Source organism: Schistocerca gregaria, chromosome 3 (genome assembly GCF_023897955.1).
Source record: "Schistocerca gregaria isolate iqSchGreg1 chromosome 3, iqSchGreg1.2, whole genome shotgun sequence".
NCBI classification, from domain to species: domain Eukaryota; kingdom Metazoa; phylum Arthropoda; class Insecta; order Orthoptera; family Acrididae; genus Schistocerca; species Schistocerca gregaria.
Genome location: NC_064922.1, coordinates 516,470,462 through 516,496,857, shown reverse-complemented (window position 1 = coordinate 516,496,857; position 26,396 = coordinate 516,470,462). Strand labels below are relative to the sequence as shown.

The following is a 26,396-nucleotide window of genomic DNA, read 5'->3' as shown; positions in this document are numbered from 1 at the left end:
TGTGAGCATTTTGAGATTGCACTACACGTTACTAGTACACAAACCAATCAGAAATATGAAGAGGTGTCAAAGAGACTGTCTTAAGCCACAATTTTTACAAAATTTAGCTTTTCATGCTAGGACATTTCTAAAAATACCCTATCTTGTCAAAAAAGCTCAGTCTTTTCGCAACAGATGGCAGGAAGTGGCAGTGAAGTTTTGTACTTTGCCATCTGGTGGTATTTTTAGAAGACAGACGTATCACAGCAAAATGGCAGCTGGCTCAGGAGCATCTGAACCTTTATCACATATTTAACGAATAGTTGCCAATGAGAGTAGTGGAAACTAATGTGGTCATTTTGATACTGACAGTGATGAATCCTGGCATCTATTGAGCTACAGTTCCAGCTCCTAACATTTCTGTATGTATCAGTATTTACTGCTAATCACTGTTTAGTGACGTCGTTCTAATATTGTCCACACATTTGAATGCATTTTTTGTGATAGTGGGAAAATTTTATGGGCATACTTCAAAGACTACTTAATGCTGTAATAATAGTTTTAATAAAAACAAATATTTTTCATGAATGCCATTTTAGCAGTATTTTGAGTGTCTTACGACTATCTCAACCAAGTTCTGAGACTATTTTGTTCTTTTTACAGCATGGAATAAGTACTGTGAACAAAGAACCATGTCACAAACCTCAATATTCAGGAAAAAGCTAAACACTGAAGTATTCTTTTTTTAATGGGGGGGGGGCAGTCAAATCTCAAATTGGTCAGTGGTGTGGATTTTCAAACTAAGACTGTCCATGGAACCTCTTTCGGAAATTCATGTACCTGCTGGACCAAGTGCTACATAAAACTACATGGGAAAGAAGGACATTTTTTATTCTTCTTTGGATACAGAAAATTTTAATGCCCAGAATACTTACCTGACAAGTTGCATAAATATGGTATCAAATGTGGAAGTTTATCTTTCTTTCATAGCTATTCCAAAAAGGATTACCCACAAAGTGTAATCTACAGTTCTTACATTTTCAAATAACATTAAGATACATGGAATGAAAGGCACGATTTGCAAGGAAGCTTTCTCAAGGGTTCTTGGGTTACAGAACAGGCAAGAAGATTGAAGAATGTAATGTGTAAATTATGGTGGGTTTTAAAGTTAAACAATAAATGTTCCCCACATCCAAACAGTTGGTCTAGCATTTGACAAGATTAAAGTATGGAGAGATTGCAGTATCCACAACTGTGGATCAGAAAGGGATATGTATTTCTATGGAGTGAGAAAGATGAAGGGGTTCAGATGAAGTTCGTTGCTGCTTGATAAAATATTTGAAGTTAACTAATCCTTTAACAAAACATTTCCACATAATCAGGTAACAGCAAGGAATAGAGAAAGAATTTGCCTTTAGTGCTTTGGAAGTCTCTCTTGTTACCAAAAGATTTAAATTTGCCCAGCATAACTGTCCTGTGGCAGGTCACACAGGCTCCTTTGCAATTGTGATTGTGCCTGCAATGAAGTTTTAGTAAAATACAATAAAAAATTTCATTCTGACTAAAGTGCCAAATCTAAGACATCTGGATGCTGGATAATCTTAAGGCAATCTCTAAACACACCTTACTCACATTCGTAGATCTCATTCATTTCAGTGAAGCTATTCAACCAAAGTGTGGAGCACTGCTATTCTGACAAAGGAGCCCTTGCATCAGTGGATATCCATATTATGAGGAAAAGAAATGAAGGCTTGCTGAACCATATCCATTTCAGCAGCCAGTAAAATATAGAAAGCCACTTCTGATTATGCAGGAAAAAAATGGTGTACTATCTCTCATGGCGTACATATCTGCAGCAAAGTAACACTTCTTTCAGTCATCTATTGGAAATAATGTGAACAATTATGAGTTAGATGAACTATCTTGATGTAGCTAAGTCACTAAAATAATTTATTAATCTGAATGACCTTTGCACATATATAAATATGTAAAAATTATACACACTGGTCACCGTTTTTGTGTAGTTCAAAATAATGCCTTACAAATTCATATTTTGCATTTTACATTCTTTTCTGGGAGATGAAGTAATAAGCCACTACTGACTACATCTTAAGTAAAATGATTCAATATAATTACAATGCATGAAGAGTCTAGTATTTTACTACACACCTGGCGAGGTAATAGACTTATGTACAAAACCAAGAAGATTTCTATTTTGTACTGAACATTTATAGCTGTCCACGGAACATGGACTGTTGCTGTATATCAAAACTAGTTACATGTGGCTTAAGACTATCTCTCCGATCCCTTTATGTATATAACTGTGCAAGCAACCAAGTTATTGTGTTTAAAATTTTCTCATAAAATTCCTTGCACCTATTTCCACATAAACACAAAACGTCTGCACTTTACTTTAAAATGATAGTGAAACTAGTGTCTCACTGTGGCAATAAATACCTACAATATTTACACCCTTTTGGATTTTTAAATTTAACAATGCTATATGAAAACATATAACTACTTTTAAATTCTTGTAAGTAGTGCATTATTAATTCATTAACACCGATTTATGCCGGAGATACACAACCAATACATTATAATGTTATATAAAAAGACATTGCGCCATACAAGACTGTGTGATATACCCAACATCAAACTTAAGTACATACTTCAATGAAGTACAGTTTTAAATTGTGTGATGTGGTGTGCAAGGATCTCACCCATCCACATTTTTAAAAACACTGCATGTAATATGAAAATGGTATGCAATACTCTGCTCAATCAATATGTTCCCTTTATAAGTGATGATCTGCTGATAAAAGAAATCTAGTATCTCTGGTTGACTGAAGAGTTTACATTTCCCAAGAATGGCAAAACCTCTTCCAAGAAGCCAAATTTGGCTTAAATATTTGTTATGTATAATAATGAACCAGTGCAGGTAGATGAAACAGAAACATGGGAATAGGAGCTGGACACACAGCATAGCATATACCAACTGTAATAGTTAAAATATCTGCCTCTGAAAGTACCAAAGTTAACACACAATTCTAAACAGAAAAATTTCGAACCGGAGGAAATAAAAGTTAATAACAATTGGTTTACACATGATTACAGTCATTACAAATTAGATCTTCAAGACATGACCTATTAACAATAAGAGAATACGATTAAGAAGAAGAAACAGCTAGTGTTTTTTTAAAAATAAGTGAAAATGGAAGTTCTTATTTCACTTTAAAATATTACAATTCTCTGAATCACCTCTGGTTATTATACATTAAAGTAATATTAAAAAACTTATTACAATTGAAGAACTACTATACAACATTTAGTTTGGTAAAGGCTATATTCCATGACAAAATATTAGCTGTATTGGTGGGTATCTTCTCTCTAGCTTGCATACATTCAGACCATGTAGTCTCCGTTCAGTTCAAACTTTAACACGCTAAAGAAATATATGTTTTGGGTGAGGGCATTAACACTTAAAATTATATTCAAATCAAATAACTTTTCAAATAAAATTTAAAATCAGCTGAAGTACGCTAGAGGTATTTAGCCTCGACTAATACTTAAAATGGATGACTATTGAGGGTTAATTACACACGACTGTCATTACAAGAGTACAATAATCCACAGGAAGTAAAAATAATACCAAATGGTCTAGGTCTTATTATTAAAACAATAATTCCACAATACTAGCTACAACCTACTAATATATGTACAGTTTGTAATATAACTACATCTGTCACACAGAAATAAACCTATTGTCATATTTAAAATATAATCTGAATTGACAATTTAAAAAAAAAAAAAAAACACCGTAGAGGTTAGGTCACTCATGTATATTTGTACTGGAACAGAAGGCCAAAAATTCACGTGCGACGATTTCTACGTTGCCTTGTTGCTCTAGGTGAGACAACTCTGGGTTCTGAAGAGACATCCAATAATCTGCAACACAACATGTGTACATGTCAGTAACGTGAAATTTCTTTTAAAAATACGAATTTTAACATCCACACATACAAAAAAATAACCAATGTTGTCACTGCAATAAATCAAACATCTTAAGACCGAAAACACCACGCACTCAACAATTACTGCCAAATGATTTATCAGATGTTCTTAAATTATTAATGAATAAATGAATCAATTAATTAATTAATTACTGAAGTCGCAATATGCCTGACAGCACGAAACCTGTATCACTGAATTTAGGCACATACCTACTGTCAACTGCTGAGATAGATCAATGTAGTTCATTAATATCCTTCAACTAAAACTTGAAATAAAATAATGAAAATTTCAAAATTAATAATTTAGTCATTAATTTGATAGCAATTACTTTATGCATTTATTTCACACCAACTATCAAATCTAATAACTAAGATCCTTAAATACCATTTACAGCGGAACTTCGCATAGCAAGCGCATGTCATTCCGGACTCACTCTCTTAGTGCAAAATACTCGTTAAGTGAAACAATTTATCCCATATAAATTAATGTAAAATACAATAATGCATTCCATGCAAAAAAAAAGCCCTAAACACTTTCTCTTATTGATGCCATTTATTCAAAGAAAATTATACACACAGTATTATGTACTTTATATCTAAAAATAAAGATGATGTGACTTACCAAACGGAAGCACTGGCAGGTCGATACACACACAAAATTCAAGCTTTCGCAACCAACAGTTGCTTCATCAGGAAAGAGGGAAAGATGAATGGATTTGGGTTTTAAGGGAGCAGAAAGACTTACCTAGTGTCTGTGTATGTGTGGATGGATGGATGCATGCATGTGACCTCGCACGCACACCCCTGTACTTTTCCCCCCTAAGGTAAGTCTTTCCGCTCCCGGGATTGGAATGATTCCTTACCCTCTCCCTTAAAATCCACATCCTTTCGTATTTTTCTCTCCTTCCCTCTTTCCTGATGAAGCAACCGTTGGTTGCGAAAGCTTGAATTTTGTATGTATGTATGTGTGTGTGTCTATCGACCTGCCAGCGCTTTCATTTGGTAAGTCACATCATCTTTGTTTTTAGATATATTTTTCCCACGTGGAATGTTTCCCTCTATTATATTCGTATTATGTACTTTATTATTCACGATACGTAAGTAACTCTTTCTTACTAGGGAGCTACCTATAGTTACTTGTTTCTACCGATGCTTCAACACTTGACAAAAATGCAACAGAGCAGTATAGTCATGAATTTGTTGTGCGTGTCACCACTATTTTATTGGGAGGATGATTTTCAATGAACGAAGCAACAGAGACCCGTGCTTTCAGCATTTTTATTATTGAGCCAGAAGATTCCTGCTTTGCTGTTACTTTCTCCTCCTCACAACTCCTCTCCACAACATACTGAAGTTCTTCTGTGGCCATTTCTTGGCAGAGATCTTCTACAAGCTCATCGATATTCTCTCAGTCCCGTGCACTTGGCCAAAGACACACAATCTACAGGCTCCACAAGTGGTGACTCAAATGCCTCAGAGACACATTCGACAACTCTCTCCAGCCAAAGCATCTTCCATGCAGAAGTGAGAGTTCCCTTGCTAACCGTTTCCCTTGCCTTTGCAAACATTTTAATGCTGACTTAAGACATTTAAGTGATATTTACAAAACTCTCCTAGATAGATTGGTAGCTTCAGTCAACTCAAAGCAATGCTCTAAAATAAATGAGTGGTGTTTGGAGGCAGAAATTGCATCTTGGTAAATTTATTTTGTCTACAAATTTATTTGTGACTGCTTCCGCCATTTTGCAGTAGATGGCATTAGTGGAAAGTAGTGGCACAAGTTGTAGGTCAAGTGTCATACAGTAAGTTTGGGCATTTGAAAACATAATGCAAACAAAATATTAGTTGATTTTTGATTGCATCTTAAAGTTATTTTCGACTGAATATGTCAACTTACAAGCCCAATTCTAGTCATGTGCGGGAGGCTTTAATTTTCTGCTTTGGTATGAAGAAATCTGTGGCTGAAGCTCCTAAGAAGCTGGGTAAGACCTATGGTGAGACACCTCTTAGTGACAGAACTTTGCAGAAAATGGTTTCTATTCTTCAAGAACGGTGATTTTGACAATTAAGATCGGCATTGTTGTGAAAGAGAGGAAGCTATCGATGCTACTGCAACAGACGGGAACAATCACATGAGATCGTTATCGAAAGCAATTGATGTGTTTGAGCCGAGCACTGAAAGACAAACGACCACAATACAGTGATAGACATGAAAAGATGATTTTGCAGCATGATAGTGCATAGCCCCATATCGAAAATCCCATCAAAACATACTTGGAAATGGGAAGTTCTACCCCACCTGCTGTATTCTCCAGATATTCCTCCTCCTGGCTGCCACCTTTCTCAATCTATGACACGACCTAACTGACTAGCACTTGCAGTCACATGAACAAGTTCAAAACTGGATCGATTCATGGCCCCCTCTCAAAAGATCCCTAGTTTATACACTGCGGGATTAGTATGGTGCCCTTAAGCTGGGAGAAAGCACTGGCCAGCGATTGCCAATACTTTGAATCTTTTTTTTTTTTTCCCCCCCTCTCTCTCTTTGCTGTACCTCACAATGCTGTGGATACCAGTTTTTCTGAACTACTTGAACCACCCACAGCTTCCCTTAAACACTTCTTCAGCTGCTGTTGATTCTGGTGTCTTTGTAACAAGGTCGGCAAAACTTATTTTCACCTTCTCCCAAATGATGTTCTCGTTAATAGTGTCACCTTGCAATTGCTTTTATTTATCCATACAGTGAGCAACCTTTCGACATCGTCCAGAATATAAAACCACTGTTTAGATACTCTTGTCAGTACCTTTGAAGCATCTACCTCCTTATCTTGTCCTTGTTCTTGGGTATAGTGTTAATGATTTATGTAGACCGATTGCACATGTGTGCTAAATCAGCAACACTCGCACCCCATTTGCATTTTTCAATGATCTTTTGTTTCACTTCTAAGGTAATTTTCATTACCTTATGGTCATCATCTCGTGGCTTTCTCTTCAAGGACATTTCTATGAAGTTTATTAGAATTTTCCCTGTACTAGAAAGGATTTTCTAAGAGGAAGTTTAGAAATATTGCCGTATATTAAGGGCTGTAACTGTGTGAACATCTCATATTTCAAAATTATGATACCATGGTCAACAATTTCCATCAATGTGGAATTACTGGAATAAATTCAAAGATTCCAACTTCAGAAGTGTAGAAGTTTAAGCTGTGCCAATAACTTTATTTTGTAAAGCCTGTAACTTTCAATCAATAATTGGCACCAGTTGCCAGCAACTGGCATTTTGCACTGATTACCTTTCAGAGTGAAATTCATTTTAATCTTGATAAGAATGGGAAATAAATGTATCTGTATAAACAGCAACTTCAAATGATAACTGTAACCAGTAAATGGCACAGTGCCAACAACTAGAAAATTGTGTGCCAATAACTGGAAAATTATTAACCAATAATGGGCAATGATTTTAACATTTTTCTGCACCTTTTTCTTCATTACACAAGTAAACTGAATGAAATAAGGGTCCTACATGAAAAGATTCGTACAGTGAAGAAAGCATTCAGAAAGCACTCCAAGATGAAAAGTAAGTGTTGTGGTGTTCGTACTTCTGTGTTTTCACTTACTTCTATGTTACAGGTTCTCCTTTCCTGCTACTACAGTACTCTGAGTTGGGTATTACAATATTTTCCTTAGTCTATGACTGTTTTTGTTCTCTTTTGCCGTGTGTGTGTGTGTGTGTGTGTGTGTGTGTGTGTGTGTGTGTGTGTGTGTGTGTGTGTGTGTGTGTGTGTGTTTTTCTGTGTGATACTTGTGTGTTTTGTGCAGTGTGGAGCCATTGCAGTGTTTTGGATATGGGCTTTGGTGTGTTATACTTTGTCATGGGCTTATGTTGTGGTCTTTCGTCTAGGTGAGGTGGGGTTGTTTCAGGATGAGTCAGTTGTGTCATTGTTGGTACTAGGTCAGGGAATATTTTGGATGTGTTTTGAGCTACTATACGCACTGGATATATGTATTTAAATTCTGGTTGTTGTGTCGGTGGTGGTTTGTTTGTCAGTATGTCTTCCATGTCTGGTCTTTTGAGGAGGATATGGGATCCATATCTTGCTCTGAGTTTGGCGAGCCTTGTCTGGAGTGGTGTCATGTCTGTGATCTGGTATACTTCGTTGCTTGAGGTGCGAGGTGGTAGTTTTGCGATGCTGCACAATAGCCATCACTCTGTTGCGTATAGTTTTTTGCTATAGTCTTCAGTATACCGCCTAGTGGTACCGAGGCGTATTCGTAAATGGGTCTGATGTATGTTTTGTATGTGTGTGTGGCTGTCCTGGTGGAACATTCGTAGAGTCGGCCTTCGACTTGTCTGACGAGGTTTTGTCATCTTGTTGTGTTTAGTAGATGCTGAAGATGACTCATAGTTTAGGTGTTTGTCAAGGAATAACCCAAGATATCTTGCGGAGCCTGTGAGTTGTAGGGGCTGGTTCCAGAGTCTGAGGGTGATGACTGTACGTTTTTGTTGTCGTTTTCGAGTCTAGGTTCGGTGCTGGAATAGCACTGTGTGTTTTTGTGGGGGGTTGGTCTTATCCTCGATTTTGTCATCCAGTCTTCGAGTTTGGTCAAGTATATTGTGGCTTTTCGTTGTATGGTGTCTGTCCGGAGACCTGTGCACCTGTAGGCAGCGTCGTCCGCATTTAGTGCCAACTTTTCGCTAGTGTCTCTTGCGATCGGTACGTCATGCATGTACAGTTGCAGAGATAGTATAGCTCCTTGTGGGACACCTGCCTCTGGGGTGAATGGTTCTGATGCTGCGTCGTTTGCATGGACTCTCGAGATCCTTCCGGTGATCTGGATGTGTGCGAGGCGCACTAGTTTGGGTGGGATGCCCAGTTTAATTAGCTTGTAAAGTAGTCCGTTGTGCCATAATCGGTCAAAGGGCGCGTTCAATGTCTGAAACTATGGCTAGTGTGCAATGGGATCTGTTGAATCCTTTGGTGATATCGCTGGTAAGTTTGAGGAGAGGGTCAGAGGTGGAACGGTGCTTTTGAAATCCGGATGGTAGGAGAGGGAGTAGTTGCTTTCTGTCTGCATATTTTTGTAGTCTGTAGTTGAGGATGCATTCATATGTCTTCCCTATGACGTCTAGTAGTGATATTGGTCTGTAGGAGAGGGGGCTGGTTGTTTGTTTGTCGGCTTGAGGAAAGCACCCTTATTCTGTGAGTATTGACACCCCTGTATCTTGACTCCTCAACAACTTTCAAGTTAGTTCATTATTTCTGGCAATATTCTCAATCATCTTTTCTGGTGGATCTTCCTAAGTGCTCGGAAGGGATTCCATGGCGAAACCAAGATAGTCAGGCAAGTGTGCGAGTATTTCTTCATAACAAATTTCCTAATCCTTTTAAGGACCCTGGTAACAAATGGTATTCTGTCACACCTGAGGGTGCAACTGCCGCAAGTGCTTGTGTTAGTGAATACGACATGAGAGGATAGTTTACGTCTACAGAAGACCTCCTTAAGGAGGAAAGTATATATGATGTACTGTCATGTCTGCGCTGTGTTTCCAATGGCAATGAAACTAATTTGATGAAGATATTGTACGTGCATGTACCGGCTGAAAAAATGTCTACAAAGTAGAGAGAGGTCCAGCTAAAGCTACTCTCAATATCATGTGCACACTCTCACTAGATGGTAAGGTCTGCCCTCCAATGATAATTTACCCTTATCAGAGAATTCCTACCAACGTTATCAACAAGGTTCCTGAAAAATGGATCATCAGGAGAAGCAACAATGGATGGATGAAGTCTGAAGTTTTCTTCGAATTCTCAGCTAACATTTTTCATCCATACCTCCAAGAAAATAACATCCAACGACCAGTAATTTTGTTTGCTGATGGGTATAAAACCCATTTAACCTACCACTTGAGCAAGCTGTGTCAAGAGCTTAAAATTATTCTGACATCATCTTATCCCAATTCTACACACATATTACAGCCTGCTGAAATTGCTGCCTTCAGACTTCTCAAAAGTGAATCACAGAATGCTGCATTCACATGGCAAACAAACAATGGTGAAAAAGCTATAACTAAAGAGAACTTTGCATCAATCTTTAAAGAAATGCTTGAGAAAATGAATCTTGAAAACACAATTAAAAATGGTTTTAGAGCTACCAGTTTGTACCACTGAAACCCCAATAATATTGATTTCTGAAAGTGCTTGGGTAGGAATGTTGCTAACCGCAATAATATTAGCAGCAATAGTAGAAAATCAGAAATCCTGCCTCTTCCATACAACATTATTGTTCGAGTTGTTGGAAAAGAGAAAATAAATGATTTGAGACTATGCAGAAGGTGATAAAAAATGCTCATGGAGAAGATTTCTTTCTTCTATATCGGCTATGGGAATGATATCAAAATGAAAACCAACAGGAACAGGAAGTTACTGAAATCACACCAGATCCCATTGTGTCCCTTTCTGATGATAATCTGAACTTTTCAAATCCACAACGTACTGCGAGTGAAGAAAATAGGCAGAGTTCATCATGAAGAGATGACAAGAGACAGGTTACACCCATACTAAATAAAACATTAACTAAATGTATCCAAAGTACCTCTGTGGCCAGAAACACCAAAAAGGAATGGAAAGCATCAAGTGGAACGAGTTCTGTTGGTTTTAACCTCAAGAAAGTGGAATGAACTGCACAAGGAAATGGTAAAAATACAGGACACCATGAAACAGAGAAAAACGAAAGCAGGAAAGAGAAGAATGTACAAGAAAGCTACTGAACAAATTAAGAAAAAGAAGAACATAAAGAGACATACCAACATTCCGACAGAGCTGACATCTCAAGCTAAGCATTCAGAGGTTGAGAACACTCCAACTTCTACAAGTGTTTACATGAAGAACAAAAGCATTTTGTGGAATTTGCTTCAAATGTGCAAGAAGTGTTTCTTCCAAGAAGGGATATGAATGTAATAGCCGTAAAAAAACGTTTCCACTCCACATGTATTCCCAGTGGGCATCAAATGATGACTTTTTAATGCCATAATTGTTACATGATAGTGTCAATACTAATGATTTTGATGATGAAAGTGATTTCTCTGAATCAGTAGAATAAATTCTGACTGCTTGCATCACACAAAGGCCTATGCAGAGCAGTTCTTCAGGAATAGCACTCACACAAAGAAAAGGACTGAGAACAAACTCAATTTGGTGTTTCTGTAATTCATAGTTTTATTTGTAGAGAGTGCTGTGAGATTTTACTGAATTACTACACTGATTCTTAATTTTTACCTTCAAATGCAGTATCAACTATTAGGAACAGCTTACGATAGCTAGTTGCGAGTAGTAGTAGTAGTAGTAGTAGTAGTAGTAAAGATCGATATAAATTGGGGAGACAATGACTGGTATAATGTGGATGCCAACTACTGGAAAATTGTAACAATAACTAGTAAAATTTTACATATTTTTAAGTAACTTATTTCATATGGAAAAAATTATAAAACTTTTGTACTTATCGTATAATGTTACCTTAATTCTAACACAGATCATTCTAGAATCTATACTTTAAGCAAGTTACGTGCTGAGGATATATAATTTATCCTGCCATCATCATGAAGTGCCAATAAATGTGTGGTTTACCCTAGTTTCTGTAACATATGACTGCGTTTTCAATTTAAAAGAGGTGGTGCCACATGACAAATTGTTTAATTCTGAAGACAGTACGGATATACAACACTTTATTATTTAAAAAAGAAAACAATTCCACCACAGAGTTAATAATGAAATAGGGGTTACAAATTATATTACCCGCTACTGCCATGCACTCACCTATCAGATTGTGTGTTTTTCTTCTTTCTTGGAGATCTTTCACCAGTCTCCTGAACATGATTCCTTTTACTCCGTGTACTTCTCTGCTCTGCTTCAACTGTACTTTGCCCATTTCCAAGTTCATTTTTATTTGTCTCTTTCTTGGGCTGCCTCACCCCGCGTCTCCTGCTTGAAGTTCTCTCTTCACTAGCTTCATCTGGTTGATCAACAATTTTGGTTGCATCAGAGACTGTTGTCTGCCTTGTTTTGTGAGTAACACCATGTAACCTCTTTTCAATGCTGTCTTCTGTGGATCCTGTTTCTGTCTGTGTACTGTTTAGCTCAATCAACTCTGAACGAGAAGATGGCTTCCCTTCTTCCATGTCACCACGAATTCTGACCCTCCGCGACCTCTTAGGTGGAGGACTGTCAATAACAGCTGTATCTTTGCTAGAACCTATTTGTATACTTACAGCTGAAGAACCATTCTCTAGATTAACTGCACGTTTTCTACCTGCTCTTGTACTTTTTACACTCTTCCTCTCTTCAGTTTCACTTGTATCTGAGGAAGGTACAGTAGCAACCTGAGTAACATTTTCGTTTTTTCCACGTAATGTTCTCTTTGAGGAAGCCACGACAGGTACCTCGCACGTGCTGTTGTCAGCAAGACCTGTGTCTAATGTGTGAGCAACAGATGTTGCAATGTTTTTATCAAGACTGCTATTTATTTCTGATCTCTCTCTCATATGCGCAGTGGAAGAAACTGTTACGGTTCCAGCTTTCCTACCTCTCCTTGGTTTCAGTGGGCTGATGGTATTAGATTCGATGAATACACTGTCACTTACTTTACTTTGTTCAGATTCTGCTATAGCTGTTGTGCCATCTGTTTTATAATTACGGGGGCTTGGAGTTTTGAAAGGTAATTTCAACTCCTCAGTCACAGTAGCAGTATGAAATTTTCTTCCCTTTCGAGTTTTGGCCTGGCCAGAAATAGCCGAGGGGCTGCATTCCACACTATCTGCATTCACTAATTTTCTCTGGTGACGCTTACCCACTGGTTTGTCACACTCATCTGACAACTGGTCGCCAGCTTTTAAACCACCTTTTTTATCAGATTCCTCATTAACTACCTGCTTTTTAGCTCTGCGTGTCCTCGGTGAAGGACTGTTACTTGGTGAAGATGCATGTAATACATCTGCAAAAATTACTCTTTTCTGTCGAGGCTTGGGTGACAAAGTGTCACTCTCTCTTGACTCTGTGCTGTTATTACCACTCAGTGTAGTTACAGCTTTGTTCCTCTGCTGCTTGGAAACATCTCTGTTACCACCTCGTATTTTTAGTGAAGCAGTTTCATCGTCATTAACACACTGCATTTCTTGTTGATTTTGTGTCAATTTGTGGGTTTCTACTTCAGGTTTAAGTTTGGTGCTATGAGAAACTGACTTCAGATCTTCATCCTGCTCTTTACTTTTTTCAATATATTTTTTACCCCTTCGAGTTTTAAGTGGAGAAACAGCGACAGTTGAAACAAGCTGACTAGTTTTAATTAAAACATCCTCTTCATCCTTCTGCAACACATCACGAAATTGCTCTAATTCCACCTCAACTTTTTTATTATTAACAATTTGTTTTCTGCCCCTGCGAGTTCTAGGTGAAGAGGCAGCGTCTAATGAAGCAAGCTTGGTGGGATGAACAAACAAGTCATTTTGTTCACATACTTGTACGGAAATGTCAGTTTCCACAACAGATTGAGATTTCACCTCTTCACTTGACTTTGAAACTGTAACCTTCTTTCCCCTAAGGGTCCTAGGTGATGATGTACTCTCAGTTGAAGCCTGAACATTACTATTAACCATTTCCTTAGCGACAGCTTGTTTTCTAGTCCTGCGTGTCTGAGGTAAATTCTTAACATTAGGTGATGTGTGCCCAGCAGTAGACATAATCAGTAAGTCTCTCTGCTCCAAGTTTTTTGTTGTTTCAGATTTCTGCTGCTTTTCATCTGAGACCATAGTATCTCCACCAGTAACTTGCACTTTACCCCTACGAGTTCGAGGTGGGTTAGTATTTTTATGGGACTCAGGTTCAACTAATCTTTTCACACCTTCCACACCAGTTAGATCATTTTGCGGAGATTTCTGTTGCCCAGGAGACTGAAGTAACCTCTTCACACCTCTCACATCGGTGAGATCATTCTGTGGTGATTTCTGTTGCCTAGGAGACTGGAGCAGCCTTTTCACACCTCTCACATCAGTGAGATCATTCTTTGGAGATTTCTGTTGCCTAGGAGACTGGAGCAACCTTTTCAAACCTCTCACATCAGTGAGATCATTCTTTGGAGATTTCTGTCGCCTAGGAGACTGGAGCAACCTTTTCACACCTCTCACATCAGTGAGATCATTCTGTGGAGATTTCTGTCGCCTTGGAGACTGAAGCAATTTTTTCACACCTCTCACATCAGTGAGATCATTCTGTGGAGATTTCTGTCGCCTTGGAGACTGAAGCAATTTTTTCACACCTCTCACATCAGTGAGATCATTCTGTGGAGATTTCTGTCGCCTTGGAGACTGAAGCAATTTTTTCACACCTCTCACATCAGTGAGATCATTCTGTGGAGATTTCTGTTGCCTTGGAGACCGAAGTAATTTTTTCACACCTCTTACATCAGTTAGATCATTTTTTGGAGATATTTGTTTTTTTGAAGATCTGAAAAGCTTTTTCACCCCCCTCACATCTGTAAGATCATTCTGTGGTGATTTCTGACGATTTAATGGAGACCGGAGTAGATTTTTCACACCTCTTACATCAGTAAGGTCATTTCGTGGTGATTTCTGTGTTCTTGGAGTTTTCAACAGCTGTTTTACACCTCTAACATCTGTCAAATCATTCGTTGGCAGTTTCTGCTGCTTTGGAGTTTTTAAAAGCCGTTTTACACCTCTCACATCAGTAAGATCATTCGCAGGAGATCCTTGTTTCTTTGTAGTGTCGAACAGTCTTCTGACACCTGTTACATCTCTTAAATCATTAATTGTAGACTTTCTTTGTCTAACAGATGGAGACTGCTGTTTAACATATCCTTTGCTGAGCAAAGCATCATCAGGTAAAGATTTCTTAAATGATCTTAAATCTTTCTTGGCACCTTCAATATCATTTGAATCAACAATCACTGGCTGATGAGATAGTCTATGAACCCTTCCACTATTTCTGTCAAGCTTGGGCGATGATGCTACTGCTACACCCGGAAGCTGCTCAAGTTTGTTTACAAGAAAGCCACCTGCATCTTTAGAAATAAATGACTCTTCTTGTGTGTTAACTGATACTTTTCTTTTTTTGGACGGTGAGGCCACGTCATGCTGATTGAGCTCAGAAGCAGTTGTGTTTGAGGATGCATACACCTCTTCCAAACTTCTTTTACCTTGTGATTTCCTTGTAGAGTAACGATTTACAGGAAATGACACTGATCTTCGATCACTTTTCCTGCTGGATGACATGGCCAAGGACTCCGAACCTGTCCAATTGCTGGCATCAGTTGCACTGGCTGCTGCATTCGTATCATGGTAATGCCATTTACTGCTGTCGATAACTTTATCTGCTACAAGATCTTTGAATATTTTTTGTGCAGAAATGTTCACATTACGTTTAGCTGAATTGCTGTTTATTTGTTTTTTTGAACTGGTGGTATTTAAAGGTGAAACTAGTTTTTCAACTGATATACAGGGAGTAGTGACAGCATCAAAATCAAACGTACTGCTTGCCTGTGACACAATGCTTGTGTTTAATGCTTCTGGACTCTGGTTGGTTACTGACACACACTTTGAAGATTTTTCCATTGTAACCTTCATCTTGGGAGTGCTTGGTGACTGTGAAGGTGTTCTACCTTTCTGCCTTTCTGAAACTCTGACAGGAGTACTTGATACAACAGAACTATTACGAACACTTTCCAAATTAGTTACTGCAGAAGAATTATTGTCAATTTCCATTAGTTCTGTGCGTGTTTCTACTGAAGATGATTTTTTTAATATACTAGTCTTTCGGTTAGGCACTGTCTCCAACAAATTCGACTCGTTTGGCGAAAGCATGCCACAATTCTCTTCTGTGATATTAGGAATTTTCATAGATTTACGAGTACTTATTCGTCTTGAAGCTGCAAATGCCACCACTTGTGGTGCTGGTGAGAAGCTGACACTTTTCCTGGTGTTCATTTCACGAGATGACTCTTTGGCTGAAACTGAAGTTTCAACATCTTTTGTGTCTTCGAACATAGGAGCTGCGGCTGTAATTTTCTGAGATTCACTTTCTTCCTTAATTTTTTGAATTGATCTTTTCAAGGCCATACTTTGTTTGCCATGGATTATTATTGTCTCTGGTGAATCAACATGCCCAGTGGAATTTATTCCTTTCACAGAAGCCTGAAACACAAAAAATGGGAAATATTAAAGCAAAACAGGACCTTTTTCAAAGCACCATAGAATTTACCCTAACTGTAAGTATCGGAGGGAAGAAAATAAAATTCAACTGCAAGGAACATGACAAATGAAAACAATTGACACTCACAAAAACTATAACGAATGCTATATACATTTTCAGGCAACAAATATCAACCACAGTCAGCACAGAGCCTAGACTGGACAGAATAATAAACAATTCCGTTCCAAACCGGAAATGAGAGCTATCAAAATAATTCAACAGCTCTAGCTCCAAATGGAGACAAGTGGATGGAAATTGGCAGTGTCCTTTATGAAGTACATAACTTAGCACTTGTCTTAGATTTATGGATACCACATATATAAAAAAAAATAGAATGCCTAACAGGAATTTGGTTTCCACTCCTACCAAACAAATTCAATGCTCTATGATCTGGGAGAAAAATCTTTGGTACTGACAGATTAATAATGTTTCATTGCCTAGCAACTGCAGGAAACCAGCCAATGAGGGACTTCGTTTTAGCACATAGCACTAGTCACTTTGCCATTGTAAAACAAACAGGCATGTATATCTGCATCTTATCAGCAAGTGTCTTAAGTGTAGCTGGAGCTGTCATCACCTGTCTAACGATGAACTGTAGTTAATTTCTTATTTATTGTTTATTCACTTCAGTTTCATTTTAAACCATGTCCAGTGTGACACATGGTGCAAGCAGAACACACACAGAAATTGGAACATAACATTCTACACAGCCAGGCTTATAAATTCATGTACTCTATATGAGACGACTACAGGGGGGGATAGAGCCTGTCACTTTTTCCTGGTGTTTACAGTCTTGTGCAAGTGATGGCTTTAGACAATTTCCAGAGACACACAATTTGTCACCTTATATAGATGAATCACACAAGATCAGACAATGGAAAGTCCAGGATGTTATAATGTTATTATAAGAGAAGGGACGACCACACATTGTCTACATTGCTATTTTCATTGCATTTAGTGCTCAAAGACATAGGCTTCAGCTATTCAGTTTTTAATAGAAGTAAAATATTAATGCAGAGGCCACATGATTTTGCATGTCAGCGCATGTTCCTGCACAGAATCATGTGTGAGACATTTACAAGTATAGCGTGACTAGCTAGATGAATGCCAGCCACTCATTATATATAGACCCTCTAGTGATTAAAGGCCTGAGGGGTTACAGCAGTGTCCATTCAAAAAAGGGCGGAAAAGTTACTGTTTTACATGCAGACACATCCAATTTTTGTGCAAAACTGCTTGTTAATATCTCATTCAAAAATGACAGGTGACTATCATGAGGATATAAACAGTCTAGTTTTACAGACTATGTGGTTCAAAACTTAGCTTGTGACAAATCTGATATCATCAGTGATTGTCATGGACAACAACCAATATCATTCCACTGTTCTCATTACAAAACCAACTTTAGCAACAAGATAATATTATTCAGTGGTTGGAACATGAGACGAGGATCTCAGAAGATTTGAATAGGGCTCAATTTTGAAACACAAAAGGAACTAGGAGTTATTCAAAATAAATGTATTGCCACAAATAAAAAAAAAATTCCCCATTTTTAAAGGCTCCGTAAATGATCGGACATTCTGCCAAACTTAAGCATGTTTCCCAAATGTTTGATTGTGCTTACGAGAAATTATGATTGATGGAGACTGACCAGATGGCAGATGTTGTTTGTGTTGATGGTATGCCACATATGTTTGGTGAAAAATTGTTTTCTTACAAGTTATCTCATTGTACCGTGAGTTCCCATAACTATGGAAACTACAATCAAAGATAAAAATTACACCCTCATTAAATACTGAATGAATGTAGTCTGGGTAATTTGCACATCGTTTTAAGCAGAAACTGGTTTTTCACACACAGGTCATTCCATGTCAATTCAACCGATTTGAGAAAATGTTCCAGCTGATAGTCTCAGATTTGGCTGAAATTTAGCATACCAATGCTACCAAGTGTGGAACACTTATGTACAAAATTTTAAGTTCCCCTGCCAGATCCTGAATTATAGCTTGTGAAAGAAGGTGATGTGAACTGGAAATTGCAACCCGCAATTGGCAATCTATCTTCAGACCCAACTTCAGGTCTTAATAACTTTGGAACTATTCTGCACAGTTCAGTGAAATTTTTACAACCCAGTAACATCCATTTACACAACACACACTATGAATCAAAACACCAACATATTTCTGAGGGAAATTAAAAAATTCCAAAATGTGATTAAAAACTTAATATGTTAAAAGGTGCATATTGTAGGTGCCCTCTATGCCAAATATAATTCACTCAAAAAGGGTATAAATTTTTTGTGGTAAGCTTAATGTGGCCTGAATACACACAGATCTCATCATGGCCGTATCAGTCACAAAAACAGTTACATGCACACGAAAATACAAAAATTTGAAAAATTACCTGAAAACATGGATTTTCTAAGTGTGGTAGTACAAAAGGGACAAGTGATATCCAAGCCAAATTTCAAACACTGAATAAGTAGACCATAATGATACATAAATTTCAGAATGTTATTGCAAGGCATTTGTGTACAATAAAAGTTGACAGAGGTATTTGGTTACGTTTCTTTTAACGTGATTTAGTAAGTAATAGTGATGATGCAGACTGCTTGTTTCAGATAAAGCTGCAGCAATTGTTGGGAACCATTAGGTAACAAAGTTAAACAACGGTAGTTTTCAGGGACGGAGTCATTGTTAGGCAGGATCAACAAAGGCAACAAGCAACAAATACAGGTTACTCATGTTTTTTAAGATTCTAGTTCAGATTTATTGTTGTAACTTGTAAATATCTTGCTTGGTATTACTTTTTATAGGCAATATTTTCCAGCAATTGTTTTGAAATTTGGAATGTAGCAATAATTTTGATGAGAGTTGTCGCAACTCAAATTCTCTATCTTACAACTGTCTTCTTTCTGGTATTAAAATGGATGTTCTCTACAAATTTTCCACCAGAAATTTAAATATGGAATTTCACTGTTAATGCTGTTTTGGTAAATTTGGAACAAATGTTACAAAGATAATATTAAAATCTTCTCAACTCACTTCAAATGATATAATAATACAATAAATAGCTGAGCTGTTGCCTGAATGCCAGTTAATGTGCCTTGAGCTGTTTCAGAATCAAAAGTGCAAGCTAAATTATTATTCCTAGTAAACTAAAGCTGATGGGCAGACCTAAAAACAGATTTGAACTAAGCCCTCAAATTACAGTCAAGATCACACTGCATTTCCCAGAAATACAATATCTATGTTTAGTTGGCTGTCCAGGATTATCTGAAGTCAATAGAGGCTGTTATCTCTAGCAAGCTCTCAATCCAACTCTCCAGTTCATTTGGATCATATTTATATTTATTTTTCTTTCTTTCTTTCTTTCTTTCTTTCAGGTACAGTACTTGATACTCCTGATGTAAGAGCAGCAAAATATATTTTATGAGAATTGTTAAATTTGAATTCCGCCAACTGCCAGACACTGAGCCTGACAAGATTTCGATTAACATGTTTACATGGACCAATACAGTGCTGTATTGCCAGTGTCTGCTCAAATGTTAAGCGACAAAATACAAAGAAGGTGGTATGTCTATGTGCAAAAAGTCAGAAGCACTGCATGCATGCATAAAGCAAAATTGTTGAAAAATGCCGCTAATGAATTTGGCGTTTAAGAGATAAGATTACCCTCTTTTTCTAAGAGGCTCCTGGTGTTAATATTACTTTTAACATTCTTATTCTGACCAAGCAAAGTTACCAATAGTTTTTCTGGTCTAAAGTATATCTAATCTACATTTATGACCTATATTACCTGCTTACAATCTGAGAATACAAGAAGAAATAAACAAATAGAATTGTTTAAATTAATTTTTGTCTTCAGTTCCCATGTGATATAACTGTTTTTATAATTATCTAGCATAAAAGTTTCACCTGATCATTAGACAGGTGAGAAAAGAGAAGATTTTAATGTGACGATATTCCTTCTCTTGCTTCCAAACGTGTCATACGTTCGCTGCTGTCACTGGCTGCATATAACCAGCAGGTGACTTACCACCTTTCGTTTCTATCATATTCTCAGCGAGTGTTGCAACACTGTTACACAAAAATGTTGAAGTACACCACTGGCCCTTATCCAGACAATACATTCTCTCACAAACACGTAATACAGTTTAGTATTGACCAATTTTTAAGTCAATTCAACTTTACAAGTGGTAAATCTTAAGTCAAGGTAGGCAGTACAAATTCCCACTGTTGACAGTACACCTAACTCTGCTGCTCACTCCTCCCATTCCCACCTTTGTCCCAGTTCTCAGCCAAGCTGATGCCACTGTTTCACCTGCAATCTTTCCGAATTCTTCGAAATAAATCTGCATGTGCACTTAGTTCCCAAAGCTTCATTTGTTTCTGAAAGAGAATCCTTGTAGTAACTTATTATCCTCTTAATTTGACAATTTTTTCAAAATTATTTCCAAAGAATAATATTTTTTAATTAATGAGAAACATCTTTTAATGAATTTCAATACATATCGGCATTTGAAGACAGTTTTTTAAAGCTCGAAATAATGAGTTAAGAATTTCTTAGAATCACCGATGGTAAAAACTCATGTTTCTCTCGTGCACTGGACTTTGACTACAATATCTTGAAGCTTGAAGTCACTTTTCAGTTTGTGTGTAGCTGTGAAATCCAACAATGTGTTTCAGAACAGTTTCATGTGAACATAAATCTTTGAGAAGGTGGCCCAGTGCAGCACAGTGGATATATTTATTTCTTACAACTGGCAAGACACCTGTTGCTCCACCGACAAACTGTTCATAATGAAATATCATATTCTTCATTCCCTGAACTGCTAAATTCAATGTCTAACTCAGAATCACTATAGTTATCCTTTTTTGAAAGCATTGCTGAACAATATAGGTGAGAGCCATAATCATGTTTTGTCAGCGAGTATCCAAAGCTGCTCACAGTAAAAACAATATCTAGTGGCAACCACATCAAAGAAAACACTATAACCAGGCTGCAAATGTACTACCAGATGCTCTCTAATGGCCATCATATAATTATCAGTGGTGAAACAGATGTAACTGCCGTTTCATTTTTTTAAAAGCCTGTTCTTCATTTGCTCAAGAATACTCACGACTTTCTGTCAAAATAATAAAACGAGAAAAAGCTCCTGGTAGGGTCACTAATGCAAAACTGGTCAGTTGCTGAGATTCCAGACAAAGTGTAGTCCCCCCAGGCGACTCCCTCCTTGAAAGTATGTGGGTGGCAACAGCACAGGGCCTTGGTTATAGCCAGCATTACTTGAACTTACTTGTGACGGCTGCTCCGGCTTTTCTTTCCTATTCGCTTCCTTTGGCCCAGTCTACAGCCTTCCTCCCATAATGGCACACCACACATTAACCTGCCAAGGGCCACTTGTCGCAGCCAACATGGATTTTCCATTGCCCCGTAGTGCATATTATGATAGTTAACGTTACCGCTGTTGGTGAAACACACATCATCGCTAAATACAATGCGTGCAAAAAATCTGTCATCGTCCCATAATTTCTCTTGTGCCCAGTGGCAGAACTGTACACAATGTTCAAAGTCCTCGCCACGCAATTCCTGGTGCATTGAAATATGGTACAGGTGCAATCTATGTTGATGTAACATTCTGAAAACCCAATGTTTGAGATTTTCGCGCAATTTGTCTGCTACTGACGTGCGGACTAGCCGCGGCAGCAGCTAAAACACCTACTTGGGCATCACCATTTGTTGCAGGTTGTGGTTGATGTTCACATGCAACTGAACACTTCCCGTTTCCTTAAATAGCTTAACTATCCAGCGAATGGTCCAGACATTTGGAGGTCTTCGTCCAGGATACTGAGCAGCATACATAGCACACGCCCGTTGGGCATTTTGATCACAATAGCCCTACATCAACAAGATATCGACCTTTTCCGTAATTGGTAAACGGTACATTTTAACACAGGTAATGTATCACAAAGAAATACCGTCTGCACTGGCGAAATGTTACGTGATACCACATACTTATATGTTTGTGACTATTACAGCGCCATCTACCACAAAGTGAAAAAAAGTGGTCCAACTAAAACATTCATATTTCTTTACATACTACACGAATATGTAATAAAAATAGGAGTTCCTTATTGTTAAAAAAGAAAAAAGAAAAGAAAAGGAGGAAGAAGAAAGGCTGATATCCATTTGACCTATGGCAGTGGTATCTAGCGAGCCAACCATAGTGCCATCTGGTTTCCCCCTTCAAGGTAGACAAGTTTCGTTCTTCGTAGTTTTTTCATTTGACACTTATTTTGCGAGGTATTTGGCCCGGTCACGATCAACAGACCACCCTTTATATATGAAGCACGCAGAAAAGAAATACAAATGTCTCAAAAAATGAGATCGACAGGAAGTGCAAAATGGCTAAGCAGGGATGGCTAGATCACAAATTTAAGGATGTAGAGGCACATTTCACTAGGGGTAAGATAGATAGTGCCTACAGGAAAATTCAGAGAAAGGAGAACCAATTGCATGAATATCAAGAGCTCAGATGGGAAACCAGTTCTAAGCAAAGAATATAAAGCAGAAAGGTGGAAGGAGTATACAGAGGGTCTATACAAGGGTGGTGTACTTGGGGGCAATATTATGGAAATGGAGAAGAGAATGTAGATGAAATAGGAGATACAATACTGCGTGAAGAGTTAGACAGAGCACTGAGACGTAAGTCAAAACAAGGCCCCAGGAGTAGACAACATTCCATTAGAACTACTGACAACCTTGGGAGAGCCAAGCCTAACAAAACTCTACCATCTAGTGAGCAAGATGTATCAAACAGGCGAAAGACCCTCAGACTTCAAGAAGAATATAATAATTCCAATCCCAAAGAAAGCAAATGTTGACGGATGTGAAAATTACCGAACCATCAGTTTAATAAGTCACGGCTGCAAAATACTAACACCAATTCTTAACAGACGAATGGAAAAACTGGTAGAGGCCTGTAATGGATCTGGGATTTGTCGATACCAAATATGAGGGAGGTTGTAAATGTTTTCTTATATTTCTGTATAATATTTTTTGTGAATTGTAATTTGCCTTATGTTATGCTAATTTGCTTATATTAGCAAGAGTGACAGCATATTGATTAATATTAGTAGATGTGACGAATAATATCAAAGAGACTGGTTACAAGTGGAAGCTTTTGTGTTGTGTGAAATGTCTTTGACACTGAAGTCGTCTTTGATCGTAGTCAGTCAGCAGTGAAAACTCAGTGTGTGACGGTGGAACAACGTGCAGGTCCCTGTTATAATAATTTGCAAGTGACCAGCGAAAGTGACTTATTCTACTACTTTTTTATATAAACATCAAGAAGGAAGCACATTCGGAAAAATGGTATTTGAAGCACAAAAAATGAGGCAAACGCATTGAACCAGGACATTTCCGCAGCCAACGAAACAGCATTATGGAATCATACTGTCACTAGACGACTAAAGCCAACACAAGAAAGTCAAATATCATCTTATAAACATCCATGGAAAAGTGAGAACTGTCACAAAATATGCTAAATTCGAGTACATAAAAATAGTGAGCATATTTCAAGCTGACCTCAGGGAAGATCAGTTTGGATTCTGTAGAAATGTTGGAACACATGAGACAATACTGACCCTATGACTTATCTTAGAAGAAAGATTCAGGAAAGACATATCTACGCTTCTAGCATTTGTAGAATTCGAGAATGCTTTTGACAATGTTGACTGGAATACTCTCTTTCAAATTCTGAGGGTGGCAGGGGTAAAATACAGGGAGTGAAAAGCTATTTACAATTTCTACAGAAAACAGATGGCAGTTATAAAAGTCGAGGGACATGAAAGGGAAGCAGTGGTTGGGAAAGGAGTGAGACAGGGTTGTAGCCTATCCCCGATGTTATTCAATCTGTATATTGAGCAAGCAGTGAAGGAAACAAAAGAAAAATTCAGATTAGGTATTGAAGTCCATGGAGAAGAAATAAAAACTTTGAGGTTCGCCGATGACATTGTAATTCTGTCAGAGACAGCAAAGGACTTGAAAGAGCAGTTGAGCGGAATGGATAGTGTCTTGAAAGGAGGATATAAGATGAACATCAACAAAAGCAAAACGACGATAATGGAATGTAGTCGAATTAAGTCGGGTGATGCTGAGGGAATTAGATTAGGAAATGAGACACAAAGTAGTAAAGGAGTTTTGCTATTTGGGGAGCAAAATAACTGATGATGGTCGAAGTGAGAGGATATAAAATGTAGACTGGCAATGGCAAGGAACGCGTTTCTGAAGTAGAGAAATCTGTTAAAATCGAGTATAGATTTAAGTGTCAGGAAGTCATTTCTGAAAGTATTTGTATGGAGTGTAGCCATGTATGGAAGTGAAACGTGGCCGATAAATAGTTTAGACAAGAAGAGAATAGAAGCTTCCGAATTGTGGTGCTACAGAAGAATGCTTAAGATTAGATAGGTAGATCACATAACTAATGAGGAGGTATTGAACAAAACTGGAGATAAGATCTAACTTTGCTATCGAGGTTGTCATGCGAAAACACCAAACAAAACAAATGGTTCTATCTTCTACAGGACAATTCAGAATATGCCATTTGCAGAGAACACAGCCATGCTTGGGAGAAATTGTGTATGATGAGAGGTACATAGTTTTGCAACACAAAGCAGCTGCACTCAACTTCGTTATAAGCAAAGAAAAAACTAAATATATGATCAACACCAAAAACAAAAAGTGGAGAGGCATTTACCTATATGAAGGGTCTGAAAGAGTGAATCAGTTTGTGACCCTCAACCCACAGAAAAACCGACAGGAGGAGATATGAAACTCCAGGTTGGAACGTCAACGATGTAAGGAAAGGATAGATTGCTGCTTATAATAAAGACGATTTGTAAGCAAGCACACCTCACCCACACATGACCACTAACTCTGACATCTTAGACCAGAAAGCATTCTGATCTGCACTGCCGGAGTTAGCGGTCATGTGTGCATGAGGTGTACTTGCTTGTGTGAATGATTGGTTTGCATTTTTCTCTTTCCAAAAGGCTGTGACCAAAAGCTAATGTGTACGCATCTTAATTGTGCCTATCTGCAACTTAACATTTCACCTTTACAGGAAGTAATAATCTATCACTTCCTTACAATTTCAGCTCTAGTGTCTGTGACCATGTCATCATGACTGAAAATTAGTGTGACAAGAGCTTTAGAAGGATGCTTAAAAGTGAGATAAGCCCCGTCAGCTTAAAAACTGTGGCTGGTCACTGAAGGACACAGTAAGATGAGTAGTCAGTCAGTACAAGTAAAATAGAGTGAGTTAAGTGGGCCGGGAATATAGCTTCTAAATTTAGATAGAAGCACAACTTTGTGGATGGAGAAAGCAAGTCGAGGTCGCTAGGAGTTTAAGCTTCAGCACGATTTACTCTGCCCATAACCACTGCAGAAACCAAATGTGGAGGTGCGTTACACTGTTATAAAATGAACTTTCCCTCAGGAAACATAAGACTTCAGTAGCTGCTAACCCATTGTCCTCAAGTATCTGAGGTAATGAAGTAGTCGGCTGGGTGGTTATCTCAGATCAGCGAACAGGGGATACTCAGAAAGAATATGGGCAATTGTAAGATGATTACCATAGCTGTATTGAGGGGAGTCATTGACACAAAATTAAGTCTGGTATGGCCAACACACGGTCAGCACCATATGATGGCATATTATGGAGAGGCCTCAACAAGTAAGCCCTTCCTTGGTGGTGACAATCTTTTTTAGCTTGTCTAAGGTCGGTTGCCTGCAATTCCATATTCCATGTTTCAAAATATGATGCTGCAGTTGTAATTTTGAGTAGCCAGTAATCAGTATTAAGATTGTCTCCTGTGGTTGATTCTTTAGCTTACTTTTCAGATAATTCATTTCTCAGAATACGCAGGTGGCCCTCTGTCTAAATGAGGGTTACTGTTGTACCAGAGCTGGGGAGGTCAACTAACAGATGGCTGTTTGCAACTGACATTTTTTGGGGTTAACACTGACATATCCCTTGTCATCTGCTCACGGTACCACCACAAACAATCAAGTCTCTTGATGAGAGTGCTGGAGGGCCTTTAACATGGCAACCAACATTGTACTGCATACATTCCATACACTCAGC

The 26,396-nt window shown here is 38.0% G+C and overlaps 1 protein-coding gene across 5 annotated transcripts in view; it reads right to left on the bottom strand.

Annotated features, from left to right (window-relative positions):
* Positions 1 to 729: 729 nt before the first annotated feature.
* Positions 730 to 26,396, bottom strand: part of LOC126356140 (proliferation marker protein Ki-67-like) — an 80,177-nt gene continuing 54,510 nt past the window's right edge. The window contains exons 9-11 of one of the 5 annotated variants that reach the window (XM_050006853.1): positions 14,150 to 16,188; positions 11,804 to 14,080; positions 730 to 3,924 (exon numbers count right to left, since the gene is read on the bottom strand). In XM_050006853.1, the coding sequence (XP_049862810.1) occupies positions 3,849 to 3,924; positions 11,804 to 14,080; positions 14,150 to 16,188 (4,392 nt within the window). In that variant the 3' untranslated portion in view covers positions 730 to 3,848. Of the gene's footprint in view, positions 3,925 to 11,803; positions 16,189 to 26,396 lie in introns of all 5 variants that reach the window. The other 4 variants (XM_050006854.1, XM_050006855.1, XM_050006856.1 and 1 more) reach the window with 4 other exon arrangements.